Source organism: Alexandromys fortis, unplaced genomic scaffold (assembly GCF_014885135.2).
Source record: "Alexandromys fortis isolate MF-2015 unplaced genomic scaffold, M_Fortis_MF-2015_v1.1 scaffold_6, whole genome shotgun sequence".
Classification (NCBI taxonomy): Eukaryota; Metazoa; Chordata; class Mammalia; order Rodentia; family Cricetidae; genus Alexandromys; species Alexandromys fortis.
In genome coordinates, this window is record NW_026067902.1 from 19,304,948 (window position 1) to 19,332,947 (window position 28,000).

The window sequence follows — 28,000 nt, forward strand, 5'->3', positions numbered from 1 at the left end:
TACATAAGCCTCTGTGTTCAAAGCAAACTTTGTTTTACTCTGTCCAGACAGTGTTGGTACAAATGGGAAAAAGTCGTTGTAGTTAGCTAGATATTACAGAACCCACAGCCACAGCCAACTGAGGCCAGCTGAAGGGTCCCTGAGTAGAGACAGACGGATGTACAGACAACAGTAATTCAAATGAGCAATATCAAGCAATGGTGCCTTGATCGATATCAAGGAATGGCAGTTGTGCTAAGCTGAAGCCCAGAGAAATAGTCTTATCATCCTTAACTCATATTGTCCTTCCTGTTTATATGGGGTATAGGTGAGGAATGTTCGGTAACATTCTGTAACTCCTGCCTGATTTTTCTATGTGTGTAGTGAAAACTCAGACTTTCATGCATATAAGGCAAGCACTCATCTGAGCTATAGTCTCAGCCCTCTATTTAATATTCCATATCCATGATTATTTTATTTTAAATATATTTTTAAATATTTATTTCATGTAAATGAATACTTCGTATATGCATGTACCACATGCGTGCTTGTTGCCTGAGGAGGTTAGAAAAGGGTGTCAGAGCCCACGGATCTGGAGTCACAGATCACTGTGAATCATCATATCAGTGCTGAGAATCACACCTGGGTCCCTGCATGACCAGCTCTTGACTGCCGAGCCATCTCTTCAACACATACTTTAAACCTTCAGCAATCCTCCCACCTCTGTCATCTGAATCCCAACTTATTTGGTTAAAGTTTATATTTTTTACTTTTCCTTTAAATTTTTACTTTTAAGAATCGGTGCTGAAGAATACCACAGTCTTTTTAAAAATTATTTATTTTTATATGCATTGGTGTTTTGTTTGCGTGTATGCCTGTGTAAGGCTGACAGGTACCCTGAGACAGTTGAGAGCCCCCATCCTCTCAACTGATCCTCTGGAAGAGCAGTCAGTGCTCTTAACTGTTGAGCCTACCACAGAGTCGTAATGACTGTAACATGGCACTAAGTACTCGTTGCTGCTGTTGTTGTTTTGAGACAGGGTTTCTCTGTGTAGCCTTGGATGTTCCGGAATTCACCTTGTAGACCAGGCTGGCCTCAAACTCAGAGATCTGCCTGCCTCTGCCTCCTGAGTGCTGGGTTAAAGACATGCCAGCCTGGGCTAGGGAGATGGCTTAGAGGTTAAGAGCACTGACCGCTCTTCCAGAGGTCCTGAGTTCAATTCCCAGCAACCACATGGTGGCTCGTGGCCATCTATGGTGAGATCTGGTGCCCTCTTCTGGCATGCGAGCATTCATGGAAGGAATGTTGTGTACATAATAAATAAATAAATCTTAAAAAAAAAAAAAAGACGTGCCAGCCTAAGTAACTCTTGAAATTGATTTCTCTAATATTGTTAACTCTGGTATTCTACCTTTTTACTATACCGTATTCAATTATCATCCAACTATTTTTCTTCCAATTTAACCATGTTGCTCTAATTCTAATTGTTGTTAATAATGAAAACTAGGAGTCACCTATCAGGGATGAAAGATCAAGGATCAGAGAAGCAGAGCAGCCAACACTAGAGAGTTCTCACCTCTACCAATGCTCAGACTGAAGGGGGGACCCTGTCTCTATGAAACCCCAGACTGCATCCATGGGACTGCCTGAGCTCCTGTCTCCTCCTGCCTTATCTTATCCTTTCCACACAGCCACATTTTAATTCCAGTCTCCGCCTTCCTAGTGCTGGGATTAAAGACATGCAATCCCAAGTGCTGGATCACCTTTTTGTGTTTCTCTTTGAGACAGATTCAATCTCGTGTAGCCCTGGGTGACTTTGATTGAACTCACAGAGATCCATCCGTCTCTGTCTCCCGAGTCTTGTGTGCCACCACTGCCTGGCCTCTGTGGCTAACTAGTGGCTTAGTTCTGCACTCTGATCTTCAGGCAAGCTTTATTTGTTAGATTACAAACAATATCACTACATACCGTGTAGATACTACTATTAACATCAAGAATACTGAGCCTATGCCATGGAGCTGACACAAACATGCTTTTATTTATTCACTGTTCTTTGAAACTGGATCTCATATAGAAAACTGACCTTGCGGGGCTGGAGAGATGGCTCAATGATTCAATGTACTGCCTGTTCTTTCAGAGGACAGGTCAATTCCCAGCAGCCACCCGGTGGCTCATAACTATCTGCTACTACAGTTCCAAAGGATGCAGTACCCTCCTGTAGCTACACTGGTACACAGATGTGCATGCAAGCACCCGTGCACATAAAAATAAATTTTAAAAGATCTTGAAGTTCTGGTTCCCATCTCTACCTCCCATGCTGGAATTACAGATGTGTGCTACCATGCCTGGTTTTATACAGTGCTAAGAACGGAACCCAGAACTTTGTGCACGTTAAGCAAGTACTCTACCAACTTATATCCTCAGCCCTATTTATTTTTACATTAATTTTTAGATGTGATGGGTATTTTGTCAACTTGACATAAACTAGAGTCACCTGGAAAGAGGGAACATTCTCAATTGAAGAACTGTCTCCATCAGATTGGCCTAGGGACATATCTGTGGGGACATTCCCTTGATTAATGATGGATATGGGAGGGCCCAGCTCACTGTGTATGGTGCCAATCATGGACAGAGACCTATGCTATGTAAGAAAGCAAGATTACCCAGGTGGTGATGGTCCTCACCTTTAATCCCAGCACTTTAATCTTGGGAGGCAGAGGTAGGTGGATCTGAGTTTGAGGCCAACCTAGTCTACACTGTGAGTTCTAGGATAGTCAGAGCTAGACAGAGAAATCCTGTCTCAAAAAAAAAAAAAAAACAAACAAAAAGGAAGGAAGGAAGGAAGGAAGGAAGGAAGGAAGGAAGGAAGGAAGGAAGGAAGGAAGGAAGGAAGGAAGAACAAGTTATGGGAAGAGAACCCATAAGTGACCTCTGCTTTAGCTCCTGCCCTGACTTCTCTTGATGATGGATTGAAGTAAGTTGAAATAAACCATCTCCTCCCACAAACTAGATCTGGCCAGTGTTTATCGACATGAGGTTAATATCCAGAGGTTTTTTTGTGGCAACTTTGTCTGACAGTTAAAAAGGCTTTGCAGGGTCAATGTGATAGCTGAGAGGTTATGAACACTTACTGCTCTTGCAGAGTACCTGGGTTCTTGTCTCAGCACCCATACAGTCGTTCACAACTATTCCTAAACCAAGTTCAGGGGATATAACACCCTCTTCTGACATCCATAGGCATCAAACATACACACAGAAAATATACATACATGTAGGAAAACACTCATATATATATAATATATATATAACATATATAAGAGATAAATAGGCCTTGCAATATGTGAAAAGAGCGATGTGGCATTTACTTCTTTGCCCAAAATTCAGCTTATCAGTGCTCATCAACTTGCTTCTCACAGCTTCCCCAACCACACGATTTCTTGTGAAATCTTTTGGAAAATATCACCAAATAGAAAGAGGACTGTCTCTGCAGGCCATCCTCGGCCCTTGTGCACACTGCCATTTGCATCTTCCCCTTTCTGTAGGGAACGGAAGGTCTGAGTGAGTGAAGTCCTGAGTGAACATGATTTTCACATGGACCAATAGAGCCTTCCTGGGGAATCTGAGAACAAATGCTGTTGGAAATTGATCAGGATGTACAGACTAGCAACCAGACCTTTCTCCTTCTAGATGTTTACTGCCGGAGACTGCTCCTACAGAGACCTCCTAGAGAATAGCTAAGCCCTCCATCCTGCCCTGTCATAGCTTTATCATATGTGTGCATGTGTATTTGTCTTTTGTTTCCTAGAAATCCCCTCGTCCGGACCCAAGTCAGACACAGCACCCTTTTTTCTCCAGCACCTTTTCCTCTACTTCTGACTTCTTGGTGATTACAAGGATAACAGAAATGCCCTTGGTGTTAAGTATAAATGATTTCCCAGAACACTTCTCTCGGCAAACACAAATTACAGGCTGCTTCAGCTCCCTACCCACAAAAAGATGTGGCACATAACACACTTAAAATAGCACATCCATTCTTTGAAACTGATTCAATTTTGAGAAAATGATAAACTTCTCCATGGCTAGTCTTCCTCCCGAGAAGCTGAGCACCATAACCAGGAATGCTGGCACACTCTTACTATACCCAAAGAAGCAGATGGATCTCTGAGTTCATAGCTAACTTGATCTACGTCTTGAGTTCCATACCATCCAGGGCTACACAGTAAGACTCTGCCTCATAAATAAGTAAATTAATAAGGAATTCAGCAAAATGATAGTTTTTTTCCACAGTGCTCTTTTTAGATTGCAAGCTTCCAAGTCTTATCATCAAACATTTTTTTAAAAAAAATATTTATTTATTTACTACATATACAGTGTTCTGCTTGCATGTATGCTTGGATCTCATTATGGATGGTTGTGAGCCACCATGTGGTTGCTGAACTGAACTCAGGGCCTCTGGAAGAGCAGCCAGTGCTCTTAACCTCTGAGCCACCTCTCCAGCCCTCATCAAACATTTTTTTTTTTTATTTCAAGGCCGTAACAAAACCAGACAGGAATTGGTGGGCTCTGTCCTCCAAATATGCAGGTATGATCTAGTCTGAATAATATACAGTAGCATTCAATTTCCTCTTACAATATTGCCAGGAATCTTTCATATCTTTCATTTAAGAAAATTTTCATTGGTGTTTAAGCCTATAGGCACCAATACATTTTAGACTTTGAACGTTTTTTAAAAGTTTTTTTTTTTCCCCCAATTTCTGTGAGTTCGAAGTTAGCCTGGTCTACAGAGTGAGTTCCAGGACAGCTAGAGCTGTCACACAGAGAAACCCTGAGTCAAAAAACAAACAAGAGATTTTACTTTTAACTGCATGTGTTTGTGTGTGTTAATCGAGTGTAGGTGTGAGCAGAAAGGCCAGAGCGCTGGATCCTCTGGAGCTGGAGTCACAGCACTTCTGAGCTTACCAACATGGATGCTAAGAACTAAACTCTGACCCTCTGCAACAGCAGTGTGTTGACTGCTCAGTCGTCCCTCTGACCCCACTGGTTGTTTTATTGCTTTGAGTAGGGTCTACTATAGCATCAACTGACCACAAACTTGAGTAGTGGGGCATAGCCTTGAACTCCTGAGCCTCCTATCTCTGTCTTCAAAGTGCTAGAATCACCAACTAGCTCCACCACAACGGGCTTTTGTTGAAATAGGAGCGGCGGCGGGGCTGCGTCCCCAACACCCCAGCCGCTTGGCTAGCTTATGCCCGAAATAACAACACACAAACTGTATTCATTTAAGAACTGCTTGGCCCATGAATTCTAACCCTTCCGCCCCTCCAACCAATAGCTGCTGTGATACCAGCCCATTGGGGCATGGTCTCTCTCCCTTTAAAAAAGTGGCTATTTCCTCTGCTCGCTCTCTTCACTTCCTGCTCCGCAGGAGACTAGACTCCCTTCCTGGTTGTGCAGATGGCTGTTGTCTGGGAAGGTGATCTGTAAGTTTTCCCCTTTAAATAAATAACACCCTATTAATCATAACTCCAAACTGGTGTGGCCTTGTTCGTGACTTACGCCTTCAGGCTTTGAAGCCTTTCTTTTGTAAATGTGTTGTGAGACCTGTAGGCATAGTGAATTGCTAAGATTATTGATTAATACTAGAATGTTTATAATACCAGACTTTTGTTTTCTTTTTTAAAAAATGTTTTATATAAATGAATATTTTAACTGGTGTATGTATGTGCACATGTGTGCTTGGAACCACCAGAGGCCAGAAGAGGGTGTAGATACCCTGGAACTGGAGTTAAGCCACTGGAGGTGCTGGGAACCCATCCCTGATCCTCGGCAAGAGCAGTCGGTGCTCTTAACCTCTGAGCCGTCCCTCCAGCTCATTTTTTTTTCTTTCCATGAGACAAGAAAGAAAATATATTGTATCTTACTTGGAATTAATATTAAGGGGTCACAGATGATGAGCCCCTAGATGAACATCTCTATGTCACAGGCCCACACAGAAGTAATGGATTAATGCAACTGACACTCTAAGCATAAATCTGAGAAAGGGAGACACTATATTATTTCAAGTTTTGGACTCTTGAGTTACATAAAATTGATATAAAACAGATAAAAGTCAACCAAATTCTTTTGTTTTAATGACAATTAATTTATTGATGGATTGAAGAATACAATTTTAATGGGACAATAAGGCACAACTGTGGATTAAACAGTTTGCTACACAGCCAAGGGGGGCATAATCTTAGAAACTTTAAATATGTAAATCAAGAAGCCTCTGAAGTACTTCTCAGATCAGTATCAGACAATTCTTTCTTTTTATACAATTCTTATATTACATCATTTGATCACAAAGTCAGACAGATATTTCATAAAGAATTCCCCAATTCATGTAGACTCCAGCCATCCACCCTAGCCACTCCCCTGCATCACCTCTACCCATTCCTTTTGCAGTGTTTTTGTTTGAGCTAATAGCAATTTTTTTCCTAAAGAATTGTTTATACATCTTGGATAGCCTTCCAAAGCAAAGAAGCAAGCAAGCAAGCAACATCAGAGAAAGCCAGCCAAGAGCAGATTTACAGACACAGGACAGAAGCAGCCTGATGCAGTGAGGTCTAAACCAAGCTGACACTGGCCCAAAAGTTGAGCTGGGTCACTCAACAACCTCTAGTATTACTTCAGTTGGTGTCACTGGGGCCAGGCCTTGTACTCTGAAGGGATCTGCAGTGGTCTACACAAGGAGCTAGACGGTCATGTGATGAGGACGTTCATGAGACGATACATTCACTGCTTTATGAACTGACTACACAGCTGCCAGCATTAAAGTTTGACAAGTATAAAATTCATTCGGAATTTTGTGCAAAACATTAAGACACTGAGGACAATCTAATTCTTCTAATTCTTTAGGACTGAGATGAGTCAGGCACTTCCACAACACTTGTCTTTCTGTTTGGAAATGTGAAGAGTCTTCCAGTGTACAGAACACTGAGGCAAAGCCCATGCTGCAGGGCGAACGTGGGCAGCTCTCCAGGGTGCCCTCTTTAGGAAACTACAAGAAGGCCCCCTACTGTACTGTCATAATGGCCACTCTATTGGTGACAATGTCCCAAAGAGAAGCAAACTGGCAGGCATAAGACTAATTCTGAATGTCAACACTGTACTCAGAAAAGAGGCCATATAAATATGTTGAAAATAAAAAGCCAGAGGTAGAGAGACCTGGAGAAACCACCTAGGAGATATGGCTCTACAAGCCTCACCATGACGCCACCTTTCAGGAACAGCCCTGTGATGAGAGCAGCGCAGGGGACTGAGTCACATGCTTTCCAGGAGTTGTACTGGTTGCTGAAAAGCTCCTGGACAGCAGTGCCCCAAAGACACATCCAGGAGAAGGTAGCTGTAAACTACCAGACCACTATCCTGCCAATCAGAGACAGACTTGACAGCAGAGCCTGGAGTCTAGCAGAACACAGGGAATCCTGATGAAAAGGAGGGAGGCCCAAAGACCAAATGGAGAGAAGGCTGGGTGACAGGGAAGTAGGAAGTAAAGGACACAAAAAGGAAACAGGAACATGACGGAGGCTCGATGAAGGGAAGGTAGCATGGATATGGTCTCCATCCAGTGGGAGCTTTGCTGGCTGGTTCTTGATATGAGTCCTATTTCATTTCCTCAGACAGGATGGATGCATGGCATTCAGCAGCAAAACAAGGGAAGATGATACTTACAACAGAGACCTGGTGGGTACATACTGGACAGAAATAGACCAAGGGTACCATTCTGAACTCCCTGTTTATACACCAAAGGCAAGTCTGTGTGGACAGGAGAGACTTTGGGTTGTCATGCAAGAGCAGTAGTTTTATGGGAAAAGGGAATAACAAGATGGGGGTGGGACAGACAGACAGAAGGAAGTTCCAGTTCTTAAATACTAGAAAGCAAGAATAATTTGGTCCCTGTCCTTTAGTGAAGAAACCGGATGCTCATTTTCTGTTCTACATCCACCTTCTCCAAAACCTGGAGTTGAAAACAAAAAAACAATTTATCATGAAGATTATGACCATTCTGAGCACCCTTCCTCGTCCTATGCAACAGGATTTAACTGAATACTAAATGGTAAGGGAAAAGGCTCAAAAAGGCACACCCTTCTCTGAGGATGCACAGGGAGCTAACGGGTGCTGGAAGAGACATTTTCTTCAGTAGTATAGCCCTTCATAAGTTCCCCATATTCCTCTAAGTAACCCCAATTAAACTCTTATCTTCGCCCCTTCAAAAAGACATGAACAAAAAAGAAGGTAAGTTGAGAATAAGGGAATCAGCAAGCAAGGAGGAGACAGAATGAATACGATAAAAAAATGTATAAAAATATTATAATAAAATCCACTATAAATAATTAACATATGCTAATAAAAAGAACTTGAAAGGAAAAAAATAGGAAGGTGGTGGACAAACCTTAACAAATTCTGTAAAGGATATGGCACTGTCCCCATCCTGATCAGCCTCTTGGATGGTCCTGTCCGCAATGCTGCCCAGCTGCTCGTCTGAGATATTCACTCCAACCATCATTCGTAGCACCTACAAGACCAAGAGTCTTAAAGGAGACTCGAGAAAAAGCCGCCTCAACTCTCCTTTCCTTTGACTCCTTCAAATTTACCAGCTCGAGAATGAAATCTTTAGCTTCTTATCTAGGCCATTCTAAAAAAGTGAGTGAGTGGAACTCCAGCAAAGTCACGAAGTGTCTTTTCCATATGGACAGAAACGGATTCCTTCTGCTTAGACTACAGGCATGATGTCTGCTGGCACAACAGCCATACTGGGGCTATGAGGTCCATCACAAGCGTTATAAATTCCATACCAGAACTGAGCAGAAGCTGGGAGACTCAGACACTGTAAAACCCAGACAACCTATCCCTGGGTATACTGCACCAGGCAAAGCAGTTCTTTACTGAAGTCAGTCAGTTTGGTGGGCTGTTCTAAAATCTAAAAGCAGTCCTCCATGTGTGTGTGTGGGGGGGGGGGGGATATTAAGCTTTTATTACAGGCTATAGCCACATAACTCTCCTTGAAGACTACTTGGGAGGCTGATGTGGGACGATTACAAGTTGAGTCCAGTTTGGGTGAACTTTTAAAAAATGGGGGTGTTGCCAGGTGCACGCCTTTAATCAATCCCAGCACTCAGGAGGTAGAGGTAGGCAGATCTCTGTGAGTTCGAGGCCAGCCTGGTCTAGAGAGCGAGTTCCAGGACAGCCAAGGCTATTAGCCAAGGCTGTTACACAGAGAAACCCTATCTTGAAAAACAAAAACAAACAAACAATTATAATAAAAACATGGGGATATCTGAGATGGTGCTCAGTGGGAGAATGCTTACCTAGCAACACAAGGCCCCAGTACCACGCATATGCAAACATGGTACCTTAAACTAGTAACTTCAATGTCCTCTTGCCTAAAGGCTCACGGGCCTTCCTTTCTCCACTCCTTTACATCCTCTGGAAATATTAAATTGCAGAGCAGTGGGTTTCTATTATTTACCAACTATTTTTGTTGAGGTGGGGAGCAAAGGAGGACTGTTTTTCAGACAGACTTGACTTGCTATGCTGCTCAGGCTGGCCTTAATTGCCTAGACTCCAACAATCTTCCTTAGTTTGTCAAGTAGCTACTACCAATTATATATACTACCTCAACAGCTATCAACCAATTCAAGACAGGGGGTATCAACCAATTCTTAAAAGCCAAAAGTTTTTTTTTTTAAGTTATTTTTTTTAATATTTTATTTATTTATTATGCATACAATATTCTGTCTGTGTGTATGTATGTCTGCAGGCCAGAAGAGGGCACCAGACCTCATTACAGATGGTTGTGAGCCACCATGTGGTTGCCGGGAATTGAACTCAGAACCTTTGGAAGAGCAGGCAATGCTCTTCCAAACCACTGAGCCATCTCTCCAGCCCCAAAAGCCAAAAGTTTTGTTGGAGGGTGGTGGTACATGCCTTTAAACATTTTAGAGGCAGAGACAGGTGGATCTCTGCGAGTTCAAAGCCAACCTGATCTACAGAGCAAGTTCCACAACAGCCAAGGCTACACAGAGAAACCCTATCTCAAAAAAACAAACAAAACCCCTACAAGCTGTGGCTCAGTGATTAAGAGCACTGGCTGCTCTTCCAGAGGAAGAGGGGATTTCATGACCAGCACCTACATGGTAGCTTACAACTGTCTGTAATTCTAGTTCTAGAATACCCTCTTCTGGCCTCCCTGAGAACCAGTCATGGACATGGGTTAACTCATTAGATGGTGACAACAGTCCCTTAACTCTGATACCAAGTCTACAGAGAGACTAAACAGAATTGACTTCAGAGTCCTTGGGATTAAATTATTGCTATCAAGCCGATCTGTTAGTAACCGCCCTAGCCACACTGTGTATTCCCCCGTCACTCAGCCCCGCAGAGACAGTCAGGTGTTCAGTGGTGGCGACTGCCCATCCATGAAGACTTAGTGACCCATTTCCAGGGTTTCCAGGACTTCTCTGCTTTTTTTCTGCAACAGGATTCTCTCCAAGGCAGGGACTAAATGATGGTTACTGAAAAGAAAGAACTGCTGCTCATGACAGTAAAGTCAGGGCCCCAAAGACACACTGTTCCGAAACTGGTTTCTCACATACCTGCAACAGCTCATCACGGGAGATCTTGTCATCTTTATCCAAATCATACAGTCTGAAAGCAACTGGGAGGAAAACACAAGAAGTCAGTGGGCAGTCTGCAGTGCTTTGTCCTTTCTCAAGGAGCAGTAGACAGAAGACTGACATCCAATATAGAACTTACGTCAGAATTCAGATTTCCTTAGGAAAGAACTGGAATGCTTTTTCTTTTTGCTTTTTGAGACAGAATTCTCATGTAGCCAAAGCTGGCCTTAAGCTTGATTCTCAGCTACAGCTTGAACTTTAGAACTTTCTATCTCCACTTCCTAAGAGCCCAGCAAGACCCAGAGTTTTTAATAAAATCAACAAGACTCTGATGCCTGTATATCCCCACCATAATGCTATGGTAAAGCTCAACAGTATTTTAGCACTTTTGTTAAAAAATTTTCCCTGGTTCTAAGAACAAGATTCACTTCAGTGATTCTCAAACGGAGCCATAAATGCCAACAAAAGGGAACATATATTCTTCCCAAGAAGATGAGCAAAAGCTAACAGCCACCAACTAGAACTTAATGAGGCATTTGTTAAATATATGAAATGCAGAATTATGTAATCTAACTTATTTGTATTTGTTCTAATATTTAAAAACCTCTAGTAGCTTTAAATCATCATGGGCTCCATTTAATCTGTGGCTTCACAAACTCCTGGGCTCCACCATGCATTCTTTCAAGGCAGGGTTGGGCTCAATCAGTTTCATATAATTTCAATATCAACTTGTGTTGAAAGAAAGTAGCAATTCAACTTCAACTTCCTGGAAAAGTGTTGTAAGATACTGGGCAACAGTCCATGAACTAACAAGGGCAGAAAGAAACCTAGTAAGTATCTAAAGAAAGGAGGCAAGAGGTAACAGGCAAAGAAAATTAAACATTGCCTCTATTACTGGAACTTTAGTCAAATCCATAATCTACCAACAGAAGAGATCGAGGACCAACATAATCTTTCATAGGCAGTGCCGAGGGCTTGATCCCATGCTCCCCGTTGTCATTCTAGTACCTTCTACAGTGCCTGGTGTACAAGAGATAATGAACTATAATAGCGGTAACACTTACTGAATATATACAGTACCAGTATATACAAGGTGCTGTTTGAAGCACTTGACATACATTAATTTTACAAGAGGAAGAATCTCTCAGTGGGGACGACGGGTGTGGCTCGGCAGTCAGAGTGCTTGCCTGGCACACTTTATGCCTTGGGCTCTATTATAACCCCTCAATAAGGTGTGGTGCTACATGCCAGGAATTTCAGCACATGGGAGGTGGAAATAACGGAAGAAGAAATTCAAACCAGCCTTAGCTACATAGTAAGTTTGAGGCTAGCCTAGGAAACATGTGTTCCATCTCTAACAGCACCAAAATCAATGAATGAGCTATGAAAATGATCTATAAAATCCCTTAATATCTTATTTTCCACAAGAGAAAACTGCAGCCCAAAGATCTCAGGTAACCTGTCTCATGGGCAAAAAACGGTAAACCAGGAATTCCCACTCAGCTTAGCTCCATGGTCTGACCACTTAGCACTCTGCTTTTATAAAGCTGACAGAGTAAACGAGCTCACAGATGATGGGGATGAGGAAGAAATACGGTAAGCCACACAACTGACGCTCCTTACAGTGCAGTTTGTTGCTTCGGCTGTTGAGTGGTTCAGGTCCATTCACATCTTTGCTTTTTTCGTTATCCTCAATGGGTCGGAAATGAGCCAAAGTTCTCATGAATCCTCGGAAGTTTACCTGGTCCTCTCTATTTGGAAACAGAACAGAACACCATGGGCTCAGAAATTCAGGGGCACCGATGACTGAGTTTAATCCTCAGAACCCACACAGTGGAGAAAACTGATTGCTGGAAGTTGTCCTTTGATCTCCATGTATGTATGCCTATAACGCACACACATACACACGCACACACACATACACACACGGGGGGGGGGAGGGAGAATGTAATAAAAAAATAAAATAGCAATAACACAAAGGAAATAACTTTAAAATTGAATAAATGAATATTTAACAGTTAAAGGGTGACCCATGTGACTTGTTTACTTAAGACAATCATATCAGTCTCAGGCGGCCTGCTTCCTAGAGCTACCCAAAAAAATTCTGCCAGGCATAGTGGTACATAACTTTAATTGTAGCATTTAGAGACAGAGACAGGTAGATCTCTATAAATTCAAGGCTTGCCTGATCTACATAGTTCCAAGCCAGCCAAATCTACACAGTCCAAGAACCTGTATCAAAAAAACAAAAACAAAACAAAATCCCAGTCTTAGCTGGATAATCTCAGCATTTAGGAGGCGGCAGTAGGAGAATTCTGAATTTGAGTTCATTTTGTACTGCAAAAGGGACCATGTTTCAAAAAGAAAATAGAGGGTTAAAAAAAAAAAAGCCTCTGGTCTCTTAGTGTAAATGTGACAGGTAGTGAAGTGTCAGGTAGACACAGTTTGGAGACCTACTAATGGGAGAGATCAAGGGAAGGCTAGCTCAAAAGGGTGAGCTTTGTTTCCTTCATGGAGCCACACTCCTCATGGAGTAGAATAGTATCTGCACCAAAATGTAAGCTCTGAGCAACCAAGCAATATGGATTAACACTTGACCATATGCCTGGGGCATGGGGGTAATGCTATTAGCACAATATCTATGTAACAGAATGAAACACCTATGTTCTACTATCAAATTTTAATCTGAACAAAAGAAAACAAAACAAAAAAGAACAGAAAAATTCTTCCTTTTTTTTTTTTTTTTTGTTTTTTTGAGACAGGGTTTCTCTGTGGCTTTTGGAGCCTGTCCTGGAACTAGCTCTGTAGACCAGGCTGGTCTCGAACTCACAGAAAAAATTCTTCCTTTTTAAGACAAGAAAATACAAGCCTGGGAGTCAAGCAGCCATGTCTGATAAGAACAGGAAGCAGTGGCACAGGCTGTGTGTGCCTGGCCACAGGGGCCATGATACTCTTAGCAGCAGACCAGAGAAGATGGCAGGTAGTAACCAAAGTCAGAGGAAATACAGCTTTGCCTTTCAAAACAGACTTCGAGGGTTGGTGAGAGGACTCAGTGGGGGCAGGCTTTTCCAAGCCTTGGTGATCTGAGTTCATTCTCCAGAATCCAGCTGGTGCAGAGGAAAACTGAGTCCCGAAAGTTGTCCTTTAATTTACATAAAATAAATACATGCTTTAAGAAGAAGAAGAAGAAGGAAGAGGAGGAGGAGGAGACTTCCACAAGATATTTCTTCAAGTAACTGATGGTGACTAAGGAACTCTGAAAAAGAAGTTGACAAAATGACTGTAGTGAATTTACCTGACGCTGCAAACGGTTTGTGTATAAAGTACATCTACGAAAAACGTGTCTGGATGGGGTGCAATGCTCTGCCGGCTCGCAAAGCACACATGACAGTGGTTCAGGTGGCAAGGAAGGCAAAGTGAAGAGCAGAAGACTGTTCAGATTCAACAGGACTCTGAATTGAGTGCGTCTTGGTCTGACTGGATTCCTGCCACCCTTTCTGATCTAACTGGCCTTGAGTTTTACTACTTGATTAAAAAAAATAACAGCAAAATTTTTATGTTTATGGGTATTTTGCTGGCATGTACGACTATGGACCGTGTGTGTGTACCAGCTAGTTTTTTGTTTGTTTTTCGAGACAAGGTTTCTTCTGTGTAACAGCCCTAGCTGTCCTAGAAATAGCTCTTGTAGACCAGGCTGGCATTGAACTCACAGAGATCCGCTTGCATCTGCCTCCCTATAGTGCTGGGAAAAAGGTGTGCATCATCACCATCCAAATCCTGGCTAGTTTTTATATCAACCTGATGTAGACTAGAGTCATTTAGGAAGAAAAAATCCCAGACTGGCCTGTAGGCATGCCTTCGAGGTATTTTTAAAATTAGTGACTGACATGGGAAGGCCCAGCACATTGTGGGTGGTGCTACCACTAGGCCCATGGTCCTGAATAGCATAGGAAAACAGACTGAAGCCTCAGTGGTGGCTCATGTCTTTGGAGGCAAAGGCAGGCAGATCTCTGAGCTCTATGCCAGCCCACACACAGTTTCAAGACAGCAGGAATATACAGAGAGACTCTGTCTTGGGGTGGGTGGGGGTAGGGTGGTGAGAAAGCAAGCAAGCAAGCAAGCAAGCAAGCAAGCAAACAGCTGAGTAAGCCATGGGAGCAAGCTATATGTGTGTGTATAGCTATATACAGCTACGTACACCCATGCATACATACATACACACATATATATGTATACATAATAAATAAATCTTAAAAAAAAAAACCCTCTATCTCAAAATAAAAGAATAGCCGGGCGATGGTGGTGCACGCCTTTAATTCCAGCACTCGGGAGGCAGAGGCAGGCGGATCTCTGTGAGTTCGAGACCAGCCTGGTCTACAGATCTAGTGCCAGGACAGGCTCCAAAGCCACAGAGAAACCCTGTCTCGAAAAACCAAAAAAAAAAAAAAAAAAATTAAAAAAAAAAATAAGTTTTAGAAGGGATGACTTCTAAGCAAATACTGAAGCATTCAGAGGTAAATGAATGCAATTTACCAAATAGTTAAAAAAAATAGAGTATATGAACATACACACATTTCTGTAATATGTAATGTGAAAAAAGACTATGTATACATGTATTATATGCCTGTGTTTATGTATATATGATCTCAAAAATATCAGCGGGAGAAGACCAAGGAAAGGAGAGAAAAAAGAAGGGAGAAGGGAGGGTGTATTTATGAGTATGTGGGTAGAGGGCTAGGGAAATGGCTTAGTGATAAAGCATTTGTCTAGTATACATTAATACATATGCTTGATCCTCAGCACCACCAAAAAAAAAAAAAAAAAAAAAGCAGATATGGAAGAGCAAGAACATACTTTTAATACCAGAACTCAGGTGGTAGAGGTGTGCAGAACTCTGTGAGTTTGAGGCCAGCCTGGTCTATAAAATGAGTTCCAGGTCACCTAGGAACAAGAAAGCTCCCATCTCAAAAACAAAGGAAACAACCAGAAATAGCTTGGAGGGGAGGCGGTATCAAGGGAGGAACAAACGACCACAAACTCAGATGCACTGTCCAACACTTTAACAGCAGTAATGTGCTGTGTGCTGCAAATTATGTGCTAGACTTTATAAAACAGGGAGCCGCACAGATGACTAAATGGTTGAGAGCACTTGTGTTTCCTGCAGAGGACTAGGTTTGATTCCCAGCACCAACATGACAGCTTACAACCCTCTACAATTACCGTTCGAGCAGATCTAATACTCTCTGATGGTGCTATATGGGCGGTTTACACACACACACACACACACACACACACACACACACGTAATACAAGAAAAAAATCAAGGAGGGTGGAACAAGAGATAATCTAGATATGAAAATTAGGGATGTACAATTTAACTCTGGGTAACCACGACCTAAAATGATAACTATCATTATTCTACATTAGCAATTAATGGAGGCCAGACAACAAAGGAAGGAGCCAAACCCAAGGGCTGTCCAACCACAGCCATTCCAACTCACCCCTCTGAAAAGAAAGCATTGATGATCCGGTCACCCAGTGGGTTAATGGCAAGTTCTGGAATCCTCTGGAAATCTTCCCGGCTGCCAAGAGAATCACCTTAAGCTAGAGACCACTGGCCTCTGACATGAACTTCTTAAAGCCAACAGAATACAACCCAGTAAGAATAGTGCCTCGTGGAATTACTTCTGAGGCACATGATACAAGTAATTAGAATATCTGCCAAGTGGGTTTTGCACCAACTCAGATGTGAATGAAACTAGATTTAATCTTGCTACATTCCAGTAAGTTCAGCAAACAAGTCATAGCAATAAACCAAACAATGAGCAAATAGTTAAGTTGTTCCTTAGTAAATGATTTTTTGAACATTACCATTCTGTAGTTGTTAATTGGCCCTGAGAACAGCAAACACACAATCATCTACCGCAGAGCTTGAATGGAGAAGCAGGCAGCTGGAGGAGCCTGAAGACACTTGCTTGGGAAGAGCTAAATCACCTATGAAATGCAAGAATTTCTATCCTTTTTTTGCTTTTCAAGACAGGGTTTCTCTGTGTAACCGCTCTGGCTGTCCTGAAACTCACTGTACAGACCAGACCGGCCTCGAACTCAGTGATCCACCTGTCTCTCAAGTGCTGGGATTAAAGGTGTGCACCACCATCGCCCAGCAAGATGCAAGGAATTTTTGAGATGTTTCCATTCAAGAAAAGAACTACAGGGTATGGTGATATTTTGTCTGTGCTCTAACAAATAAAGTTTGCCTGAAGACCAGAGAGAAGAGCTAGCCACTAGTTAACTATAGAGGTCTGGAGGTCTGTACAGACAGACAGGAAGTGATATGGCTGGGTGGAGAAGAATATAAGGCGGGAGGAGACAGGTGCTCAACCCTTTTTCAGCTGAGGAGTTAGAAAGGTAAGAGTGGGCTGTGGCTTGCTCCTTTGTCTCTCTGATCTTTCAGCATTTACCCAATATCTGGCTCTGGGTTGTTTTTTTTTTTTTTTTAAATTTATTTATTATGTATACAGTATTCTCAGTATTCGGTCTGCAGGCCAGAAGAGGGCACCAGATCTCATTACAGATGGTTGTGAGCCACCACGTGGTTGCTGGGAATTGAACTCAGGACCTTTGGAAGAGCAGGCAGTGCTCTTAACCACTGAGCCATCTCTCCAGCTCTGGCTCTGGGTTTTTATTATTAAGACCAATTAGAACTCATGCAACAACAGGGCATAGTGGATCACACCTATGGTCCCAGAACTTGGAAGCCAGCCTGAGCTATATAAGTGAGTTCTAGCACAGTTTAAACTACAGAGCGAGACTCTCTCATGGTTTCCCAAGAAACAAACAAAAAGAGAGAGAGAGAGAAACAAGGAAGGAAGGAAGAAAGGAAAGAAGGAAGGAAGGAAGGAAGGAAGGAAGGAAGGAAGGAAGGAAGGAAGGAGAAATAATTCTTTCAAGCATGAGAACTGGGGAAGATTTAACCTTGAACATGGTCAGAGCAATCAGCTTCACATAACACAGAGGCTATGACATTCATTATACACACATCCTGCGCAGATCTACTGCTCCAACTTGATATAGTATCACACCCTTTTTCATGCCATACTTTATCTGTGCCCTTGTAGAGCTGAGGAAACTGAATTAGAGAAACAAAGTAACTTGCCCTCGCCACAACTAAAGGCAGAAGTGGTTTAAATCTAAGACTTTAAGTCAAAATTTTTTTGAAAGAAAAAGTTTCTCACATTGTTTTTTAATTAGAGTACTGCGGATCAGTTTCCTGCCTCAGCCTCTGAGTACTGGGATTACAGGCATGTGTTACCACACTCAGCCCACAGGACTAGAACAGAAGCCACCTAAACTTATAGGGAGTTGGAAGAGAGCAGCAAAAGTCTAGCCATGAATTAGCATCACTGGTCTGGCTTATTTAATTCCTCGGTGGACCAATGATCTGTAGACACCATGGCCCAAGTGGTCCTTGCCCTCAAAATGCAAGACACTTAGTGTGCCTACCCTTAGGATAAAGACAGCTGCTAGGGAGTTCCTGGTTTTGGGGGGGAAAGGAAGTACTCACCTGAGAGTCCCATTCTCCCCTTTGTCCAGGCTGGTGAACCGGCTGTACAGGCGCGTGATCTGACTGTGGGAAACTAAAGAGCACAAAATTAGTACCAATTGAAGAAGCAGACAGGCATTTACACTACACCCACAGCCCGCCACATGCTTTAGTGTGGGGGATAGGAGGGGCGGCGAAGTTTTTCTAGAATGTCAAAACAGCAAATTAAAAAAAAAAAAAAGAGGAGGAGCTGGAAAAGAAACTAAATCAAAAGCAATGAAAACTGGCTCTAAAAATGAAGTGTAGGCAGCCAGGCAGTGGTAGCGAAGGCCTTTAATCCCAGCACTCAGGAGGCAGAGGCAGGCGAATCTCTGTGAGTCCAAGTCCAGCCTGGTCTACAAGAGCTAGTTCCGGAACAGCCATGGATACACAGAGAAACCCTGTCTTAAAACTTCCCCCACCTCCCCCATCCCACCCTGCTACCAGAAGAATAAGGAGGAGGAGAATTATAGAACTTTTTTTTAAAAAAGTGTTGAAGGCAAAGACTACAGGTCAGTTGCAGAGTATTTGCTTAATAGTATGATCCCTAACACACACACACACACACACACACACACACACCACTCCACGTGAAATAAAGTTAAAGGAAAAAAGACAATCCAACTCAAACCTATTAGTTAGCTTGGCTCTTCCGACTGCAATTTCTAAGTAGATAATATTGAACTAAATATTGGGGCACATCAAACAATTCTGTTTTTAAAGTCTGGTTTCCTTCTGCACCAAGCATCTACAACGTCACCTCTTCTTCAGGACTTCATCAGGTGACAGACCACCACAACCTGGAATCGGCTTGTTTGCTGTGACCAAATGACACCTACAAGAGAAGGTGGTGCTCATCTTGTATGACTCCAGGACAGCTAAGAGCAGTCTCTAACTGCAGACGTCCAACACAACAGTGGGAACGCACTGCTGGGAAACAGTCTTCTAGCAGACTGAGGCAAGGGGAGAAAGCGGTGACCACAGGCGAAAAGACTACAGCCCAGTAGTCACAGTTTCAGACTTTGTCTCAGCTGCACCCCTGCAATAAGGGTTAAGGGAAGTGTGGTTCTGTGGTTGTCCTCCTGGACCTTAAGGAACAACACTGGACTCACTGTGTTAGGAACAATGAAACAAAGTAAACAAGGCAGGGGGTGAAGCAGGAAGTGAATGATGGGGCAGAGATGAGAGGAGAGGGCACACTAGGTCAGCTGTGACCTCTTTGGCATTAGCTTCCTCTTTGACATGGAGCTGGGAGAACTAAGGTGTGCAGAGAGCAGAGGAGGAGGCAATGGGCTCCCCTCCATCAGGGGTATGGCTGCTGAAGGCTTCAGGTGGAGATTCTGTTGCCAGGCAGCCAGGCCGGCAGATTCTAAGTCCATTCATGGCGCCACACCAGGTAAGTGAGTGGGGCACACACTCAGGACAGCCAGGTAGACAGATTCTAAGTCCATTCACGCACCACAGGGGGAGGTGAGCGGGAATGTGAGGAGCTGATGAAAGGAAAAGGCTTGGCAAAGCGCCTGGCATTCGGAAAGCACACCAAGTTAACCATTAGTGTCACCTCAGCACCCCTTCAGGAGCGCCGGAAGGGACAGTTTATACTGCTATGCTAACTTCGCTCCACTTTCTTGACCATGCCAGGCACAGCTGCTTTCTTTAGGAATCTGATCAATTTATCCAGGCCTGGCATCTGGCCTCAAAGGCCAGATGGTCTGTCACCTTACTACTCTTGTAATAAATTCCTTAGTTGAGCAAAACTAAGCCAGTTAAATAATAACTATATTTCCCAAAAAGTTTGGAAAAAGAAATCTGTTTACCATCTCAACATTTTTTCCATTTTATTAATTTTCCATCTAATATCATTTGTGTACTTAAATCTGATAGCTTAATTTCCTTTTTTTAATAATTTATTTATTTTTATGTTATGTTCATTGGTGTTTTGCCTGTATGTATGTCTATATGAGGATGTCAGGTTCCTTGGAACAGGATTTACAGACAGTCATTAGCTGCCATGTAGGTGCTGGGAATAGAACCTGGGTCCTCTGGAAGAGCAACCTGTGCTCTTAACCACTGACTATCTCTCCAGTCCCCTAATTTTCAATTAGTAGTTCATGACCTTTCACACTGATGTTGAGTATTTTAAAAATGTTTATTTTTTATTATGTTTCTAGGTCTGTGCAAGTGAGTGCTGATGCCCTCAGAAGCCAGAGGAATTGGAGCCCCTGGACTAGAGCTACAGGTGGTTGTGAGCTGCCCAACATGGATGCTAGGAACCAAACTCAAGGCCTTCTGGAAGAGCAGGATGCATCCAACCATGGAGCCATCTTTTCCATCCTGGTTTTGCACTATTTTCTCTGTGTGTAGTATGTACAGTATGTGTGGTGGGTGTGAGTGCATGTATCCATGTACACACATGCAGAAGCCAGAGTGGGACTCCAGGAACTGAGTTTTTCTCTGAACTGGAAGCTCACCACTATGGCCAGACTGGGTGGTTGACTGGGGAACTCTAGGCAGTTACAGACATGCCTGTCTCTCTACGTGGCTGGGGACTTGTACTGAGGTCCTGTTCGCAGAGCAAGTGCTCTTACCCACGGGGCTCCTCTCTAGCCCTGAGGAGTTTTAAGTAATTATAATGTTTAGTTCACTAAGTAAGATTTTAGTGTTTAGAGTCTCTCTCACATTTCAGACTATGAGTTAATATAAAAAAAAACAATCAAATTACATTAATGTGTCAGTTTAGGGTATTTTATATTTACACATTATTTTAACATTATACACACGATAAAATGTAAATGGAACAAACACGCAATGTGGTTTTCCTAACACTCAAGCCCTCAATCTCCCATGCCAGGACCATGAAATTATGGCAAATGTCACAATCTAATACAGCTCCTAAAACTAATAAATGAATTATTAGAGATTTGTTACAGAAGAACATAAATAGAGCCCTCTTGCTCTATGTATGTTTTCTAAAAACTCCTTTGGTAAGGACTTCATTTTTTATGAAGAAAATCAATTTACAGCTTTTGGAAGTCATAATTTGTTGATTTATACATAATAAGCATGCACTTAAAAGTAGCTTTATGAGTGTAAGAAACTGCTATCTTCCAGGACAAACTCGCTCATGTGGAAATCAATGGCAAAACATACAACCAAATGTCAACTATTAACATTCTCAGTATGCTCATATCTGAACCTATCACTTATATTTTGAATATGTTATGATGGTAAGACTAAACACAGCTTTGTAAATATCAAGGTGCTAATAACTCAGAAGGCAAAGGCAGGTGATCTCTGAGATTGAGGCCAGTCTGGTTCACAGAGGGAATTCTTGGACAGCCAAGGCCACACAGAGAAACCCGTCTCAAACAACAAACAAGGGTGCTAAATGCCCTGGGACAAAGAATATAAAGCAGCCTCCAAAGTAAACTGACCTTAAACTCACTCTATAGCACAGGCTAGCCTTGAATCGCAGCCCTGCCTCTGTCCCCACAGTGTTAGTATTACACACATGGACCACCACACTGGGCTTCATCTACCTTTAAAAGAGCTACACAATCCACGTGCATGAAAGTATTAGAACTGACAGGAATAAAGACAGGACACGTGTCCAGTAAAACCAAACTCACTGAAGGGGCTAAACTAACCAGACAGACACCTAAAACCTCTAACATTCTTGGAAATTCAAAGGAAATCTCAGGAGGTAGCAGTTTCCCTTAGAGAAGACTATACTACGAATATGCCCCGAATGAAGCTGCAGTCACTCTGCTGATGAACAAGTTATTTTATACCGAAAGACTGAAAAGACCCTGCTCACCCCAAGTTCAGCGCTTTCTATTATTTCTGCCTCGTGTTCACAGAAGAAAGGTAGTTCACGGACATGAAAGCACCAAGGTGGTCTGGCAATGGGAAGCATGAAAAGTTAAAAAAGAGAAGTGGAATTATTTTGCCATCATTTTGATCCTATCTAAATGAAGGCAACAACTGGGTTGAACTGCAGGCAACAACAGCTCTGGGGAAAACTGCAGAGCAGAGCCTGCACTGCACCCCTCACCAGTCCTCTTCATGTTTCATATCCTGACATTTCTCCAATATAAGGATGTTAAGATTTAACCTATTCTCCTAAGAATTAAGAGACCACTGTGCAGTGGTGGTGCATGCCTTTACTCCTAGCACTCTGGGAGACAGAGGCTGTCAAATCTGAGTTTGAGGCTGCCTGATCTATGATGCGAGTTCCAGAACAGTCAGGAACACAGAGAAACCCTATCTCAAAAACCAAAAAGGTATTTTCTAAAATAAGCAGGGGATGGACCTCAGTAGAAGTGCTTCAGGGCATGCTCAAGGAATGGCTTCTAAACCCAGTCCAACAAAAGAACAAAGTGAACCAAACAAACAAACAAAATGCATCTTCTCAGAACAGGGCAAACTTTAGTATTACTGACCAGCAGGTGATAAAAAGTCACAATTAACTTTCTTAGGAACAATGACAGTACCGTGGTTAACAAGTTACATGTTTCCTCTTCCTACAAAACACCAAAGTAATTAAGGGTAAAGTACTGTGAGTTCAATGCCAGCTTGACTAGAGAGTTCCAGATCAACCAGGGTTACACAGTCAGACCCTGTCTCAAAACAAAACAAAACAAAAAAAACAAACCAAACATCAGGGCTGGAGGTAGAACTCAATGGTACATCCCTTTCTAAGCATGCATAAAAGCCAGACTCTAGGTTCAATTCCTTACACCAAAAGAAATAAAGAGGTTAATGAACAGAAAATGACATAAAACAAATACAGCAAAACAAATAACACTTACTAAATAAGAATAAGTAAGGGGACAGGGCAGTGGTGGCACACAGCTTTAATCCCAGCACCCAGGAAGCAGAGGCAGGTGGATTTCTGAGTTCGATACCAGCCTGGTCTACAGAGCAAGTTTTAAGACAGCCAGAAACTCTGTCTCGAAAAACAAATAAGAACGAGTATTGGGCATCATTCACTGTCAACTTTTCAGTATATTTTAAAGTTCATAGTACAAAATCTGAACACCTGAGTTTTTGTTTTGTTCAGGTGGTTGTTACTCCTGCTGTTTTGTTTGTTTGAGACTGTAAGATTTATTTCTCTTTATTTTAAGAGTGTTTTGCCAGAATGTATGTATGGGTAGCATGTGTGTGCTCTGTGCCAAGAGAGGCCCAAAAAGGGAGTTACAGATCATAGTGAGTTGACATGTGAGTGCAGAGAACCAATTTGGGTCCTCTGTAAGAATGGCGAGCACTCTTAATTGCTGAGCCACCTCTCTGACCCTTTTTTATTTTAAAAATTAGAGTTATGTGTATGTATGCACACACATGTCCACATGCATTTGTGCCACAGTCTACACATGACAATTTGGCAGAGTTTCCACCATGTGGGTCCTAGGAATCAAAACTGGGACATCAGGGCTGCTGGCAAGCACCTTTACCAGAGGAGCCAACTGAGCAAAAGACAGTATCTTGCTATGGAGTCTAGTCTGGCCTTGAACTCAGAACCCTAGTGCTGGGGTTACAGGCATAAAATAAGCTACCACATCTGGTATGAATTCTAATCTTTTGAATCTGATGCATTCAGGCCAGGTCACGATATGTGACATACAACCTCAGGTATCTGCTCACGCTCCTCCGTAATAGTGTTTACTGCAGGTTAACATAAGTATTACTATTTTGTAGCATAGTGTTTTTCTGCTTAAACTCAAAAGACAGCTCCTATCTCTGCAGCTGCTGCTAGGGTCAGTGAATACCTATGTAAACTTCAAGTAGTCTGTGCTCTGAGCCCCTTCCTCATTCATAAGGCTCTACTCCTTCAGAGTTCTGTTCTCTACCCTACCTTGAAAGAGGTACCTACCTAGCCAGAAAGAGGAATCCTGGAGAAAACTAGAAGGGCACAGAACTTTACAAATTATTCACAATCTGCTATAAGGTATTATCTGTGCATTTCCAACTCAGTTAGACGAAACAGGACACAGGAGGTTCCTCTGCCCACACAGATCTTCTGACAATGTGGGGTGACAGAGAGAGGACAGGATGGGACTCAGAAGGAGGCAGGAGCACCCAGAAGCTCAGCTTCAAGAAATGTTCTCAAGCAGCTGCCTCCCTCGGTTGTCCTCCTCTGGAACTAGAGAAACCCACCCCCTTCATACACTACACCCTTCCAAACAAACAAAACCTCACCAGTCGGTCCAACTCACTTCCTACCCTGTTCAACACCCTGCCCATACCCACATGACACACACCAGAGGGCAGAAACTAAAAATAACCAATCTGCATTCACCACTATTTGGCTGGAATGAACCTTTGCTCAAAGTTAAAGCTTTTTGGCAATCCACAGCCAGGCTGTTCCTCTGGATAAGTGAACTAAGGGTCATTACAGAAACTTCTGTATTGACCAATTCAGTAAGAGACAAGATAGAGACGTGGTGACCTCCCTCCAACGACATCATTCATTCAAATGTACTGACTTATAAAAATGGAGAAATGTGAAAAAAAAAAAGGGGGATAGAACAAAGGCTAAATATAGTACGTGTTTTACAACAACAAAGTGTTTTTTTTTTTCTTTCTTTTTGAGACAGGGTCTCACTATACAGCCATGGTTCTGCCTGGAACTTGGAGATCTACCTGTTTCTACCTCTACATCTGGTCTTTTTTTTTTTTTTTGCTTGCTTGTTTTTTAAAACAGGGTTTTTCTGTATAGTCCTGGCTGTCCCAGAACTCACTCTGTAGACCAGGCAAGCCTTGTACTCAGAGATCCACCTGCTTCTGCCTCCCGAGTGCTGGGATTAAAGGCGTTCTGTGGAGTTGACACACTTGTAATCCCAGTACTTGGGAGGTTGAAGCAATAGGATCTTAAATTTGAGGCCAGTCTCGGGTACAAGAGAACCTGTTAAAGGAAAAAAGAAAAAGAAGGAAAGGGCGGAAAGGGCCGCGGATGGCTTTAATCCCAGCACTCAGGAGGCAGAGACAGAGGCAGGCGGATCTCTGTGAGTTCGAGACCAGCCTGGTCTACAAGAGCGAGTTCCAGGACAGGCTCCAAAGCTACAGAGAAACCTTGTCTCGAAAAACCAAAAAAAAAAGGAAAGGAAAGGAAAGAAGCCTCTGCTAAGGGTGCAAACTATTTAGATAAACTCACAACCCAGCCCCGAGGGTAGAGGACTGACCCAGTAGCCGACTGGGCTAACAGTTGCTGGGACACAGAGACACTCTAGGTTAATTTATCCAAAATGAATCCATTTTTGCATCAAGATCCTACTCCTATACTCTAAAGGCCAGCTTGTGACTTTCTTCCCTAAGTTCTGAAGGTGGGTGCTGCAGGATTTGGGCTTCCTTATGTCCTGGCGCCAATCAGAACTTTTTTGCTTATGTCCCCAGCCAGGTTGTGGGTGTCTTCTGTCACCATCTGCTTTGAACACCTAGCATAATACTAAACAGACACCACAAAGTTTCAGTAAGGGCTTGTTTCATTAGGGCCTTCCCAGTCAATATATACATGGGCTTTGGGGACAATCATTCTCATACTTGAATCACTCTTGGGTGACCAGGATAATAGTTCTCCCATGATGACCTAGGGTTTGTCCATGAGTCACAAGGTAAAATAACTCAGCCCTACAGCCAAGACTTATGAAAAGAAACTGGAATGACATTACTGTGCCATTTACTATGAAGCAAAACAGCTTTCCCTCAGTTGGCATGATGGCTCATACTTATAATCCCAGTACCCAGGAAGCTGAGGCAGGAGGACTGCCATGAGTTTGAAATTAGCCTGGGCTATGTAGAGAAACTTTGTTTGTTTGTTTTGTCTTGTCTCTAAAGACAGGGTTTCCCTGTGTAGTCCTAGCTATACTGTTGTTTGTTGCAGACCAGATTGGCCTTGAACTCAAGAGATCCACCTGTTTCTGCTGGGATTAAAGATATGCATCACCAGACCCTGTTTGTGTAGTAAATTCTAAGTAAGTCTGGGCTACAGAATAAGACCTGTGTCAAAAAACAAAGGACAGCAAAACAATGGCTTGTGCCACACTCACTACACTCCCTCATGACGTGACTCTTTAAACACAGATGCTTTAACCTGGCTGTCATCCTAGGTGTAAAGAAGTCATGATGTTTCCAAGTGTGATCAGAGGTCATGGCCACAAAATGTAGTAAAATGCTTGCTAAATCCAGTTGCCTGTATTTCTGCCATGGAATCAGAATAGGTCACGAAATATCCATAAAGGTGAGTAGTCAAATAAAAGTTATAAAATGCTAAGTGATTTCTGCCATTCAATTGAAACTGAGAAAAGGATCACCTTGGCTAAGTAGGTGGGTCAGCGTGGTTAAAGATCTCGGTGAAGCTTAGCAGCCGTGGGTGTGAGCAGGGTATGGGAAACCAATGCGGCAGGAGGTGGGCTAGCTAAGGCTTCCAGCCTGAACACTCTAGGAAGCCAACTTGTCAGTCAGCAGGAGGTGGGCTAGCTAAGGCTTCCAGCCTGAACACTCTAGGAAGCCGAACTTGTCAGTCAGCCAGGACAACTCTTAGGATTCTGTTCACCCAGTGATCCCTAGGCACTACTTCCTTTGTGTTACTTGATGCCAAAGACAAGTATCGTGGAGACACAGCTTACAAAACTCAAAGAGTCCAAAGGATCACCGAGAAAGCATGGTAGCAATACAATTGTATCCTACCTTATCAAGGCTTTTCAAAGCTATGGTGTTCTCAGTGCTTCTGAATTCCTAAAACCCCGTTGCTCCTTCTTTCAGAATAACAAAGAAGAACCTAGAGCATGTGTGTGTGTGTGTGTATTTAAATCTGTTCCTGGTACAAACTCACTGATTTTGGAGTACATCCAGTTTCAATATCAACTGTATAAGATACAGCAACATGGCAGAAATCAGTATGTATGAAAACAGGATAAACGCCCTCATTATGTCATTAAAAATCTGGTCACTATACCCGTGCCTTTTCTCCAACGGTTCAGATTAAAAAGTCTCAGGTTTTCAGACTCCTGATTGCTTACAGGTCTCGAGTCCCCGGTATACGATCTTTTTTTTTCTGAGTTCATACTTCCCTGCGTGTGATTTTAATAGTTTTAGGTCCTTGCTGAGAAACCTCACTGGAATGTATTACGTTTTCTTCAGGAACCATTCAGGTTTCCTGGATTTGCTTCTCCTTTACCTACTGCTCAGGTGCCTCCTCTATGAGAGGAACGATAAAGAAAGAAAATTCGCGGACTTGGGTGGGCAAGAGTGGAGAGTGGTGGTGTCTGTGCTCTGCGGCTGGATCGAGATTTCGGGCTTCTGAGGCAAGACAGCACCAGAGGGACCACATCCCGGCTCCGGGAAGCTACAGATGAACGCACAGGTCCTCTAGCCTTCGGTTACCCAAAACACCGGGCGCTGCGCGGGACCCTCCCAACAAAGTCACCGCACCCAGATCAAGACCTCAGCGACGTTCGTCCTCAGTACCGAGGCCGGCCGGAGACGCCCGGCCGCCTTCCCACCCCCCAACCCGAACTCACAGCCAGTCTCCTTCTTGATCTCCTCGAGCTCTTCGTCCCGCAGTAACGTGGAGGCCCGAGACCCCATCACCGTTGGCGGCGGGTGCTCCTCCGGGAGCGGCTGCGCCAGAAGCGACGGCGGCGAGAGGGAAGGAGGGAGGGAAGGGCCAGGGGTCAAGAAGGGAGAGGGCACTGTTTCTTCTGCGGCCCGGGGAGGGAAACCAGGGGTGGCGCGCGGGGGAGGGCAGCCCGACAGCAGCCAATCGGGAGCGAGGCCGCGCCC

At 43.2% G+C, this 28,000-nt stretch overlaps 1 protein-coding gene across 1 annotated transcript; it reads right to left on the reverse strand.

The window, feature by feature from the left end:
* Window positions 1-6,098: 6,098 nt before the first annotated feature.
* Window positions 6,099-27,881, reverse strand: Chp1 (calcineurin like EF-hand protein 1). Its single transcript, XM_050133264.1, has 7 exons — window positions 27,739-27,881; window positions 18,203-18,275; window positions 16,140-16,220; window positions 12,262-12,389; window positions 10,618-10,679; window positions 8,415-8,537; window positions 6,099-7,979 (listed from the first exon to the last, which is right to left on the reverse strand). Exons 1-7 carry the CDS (start codon window positions 27,803-27,805, stop codon window positions 7,926-7,928), a joined length of 588 nt encoding a protein of 195 aa, XP_049989221.1. The 5' UTR covers window positions 27,806-27,881; the 3' UTR covers window positions 6,099-7,925.
* Between the last annotated feature and the right edge of the window lie 119 nt (window positions 27,882-28,000).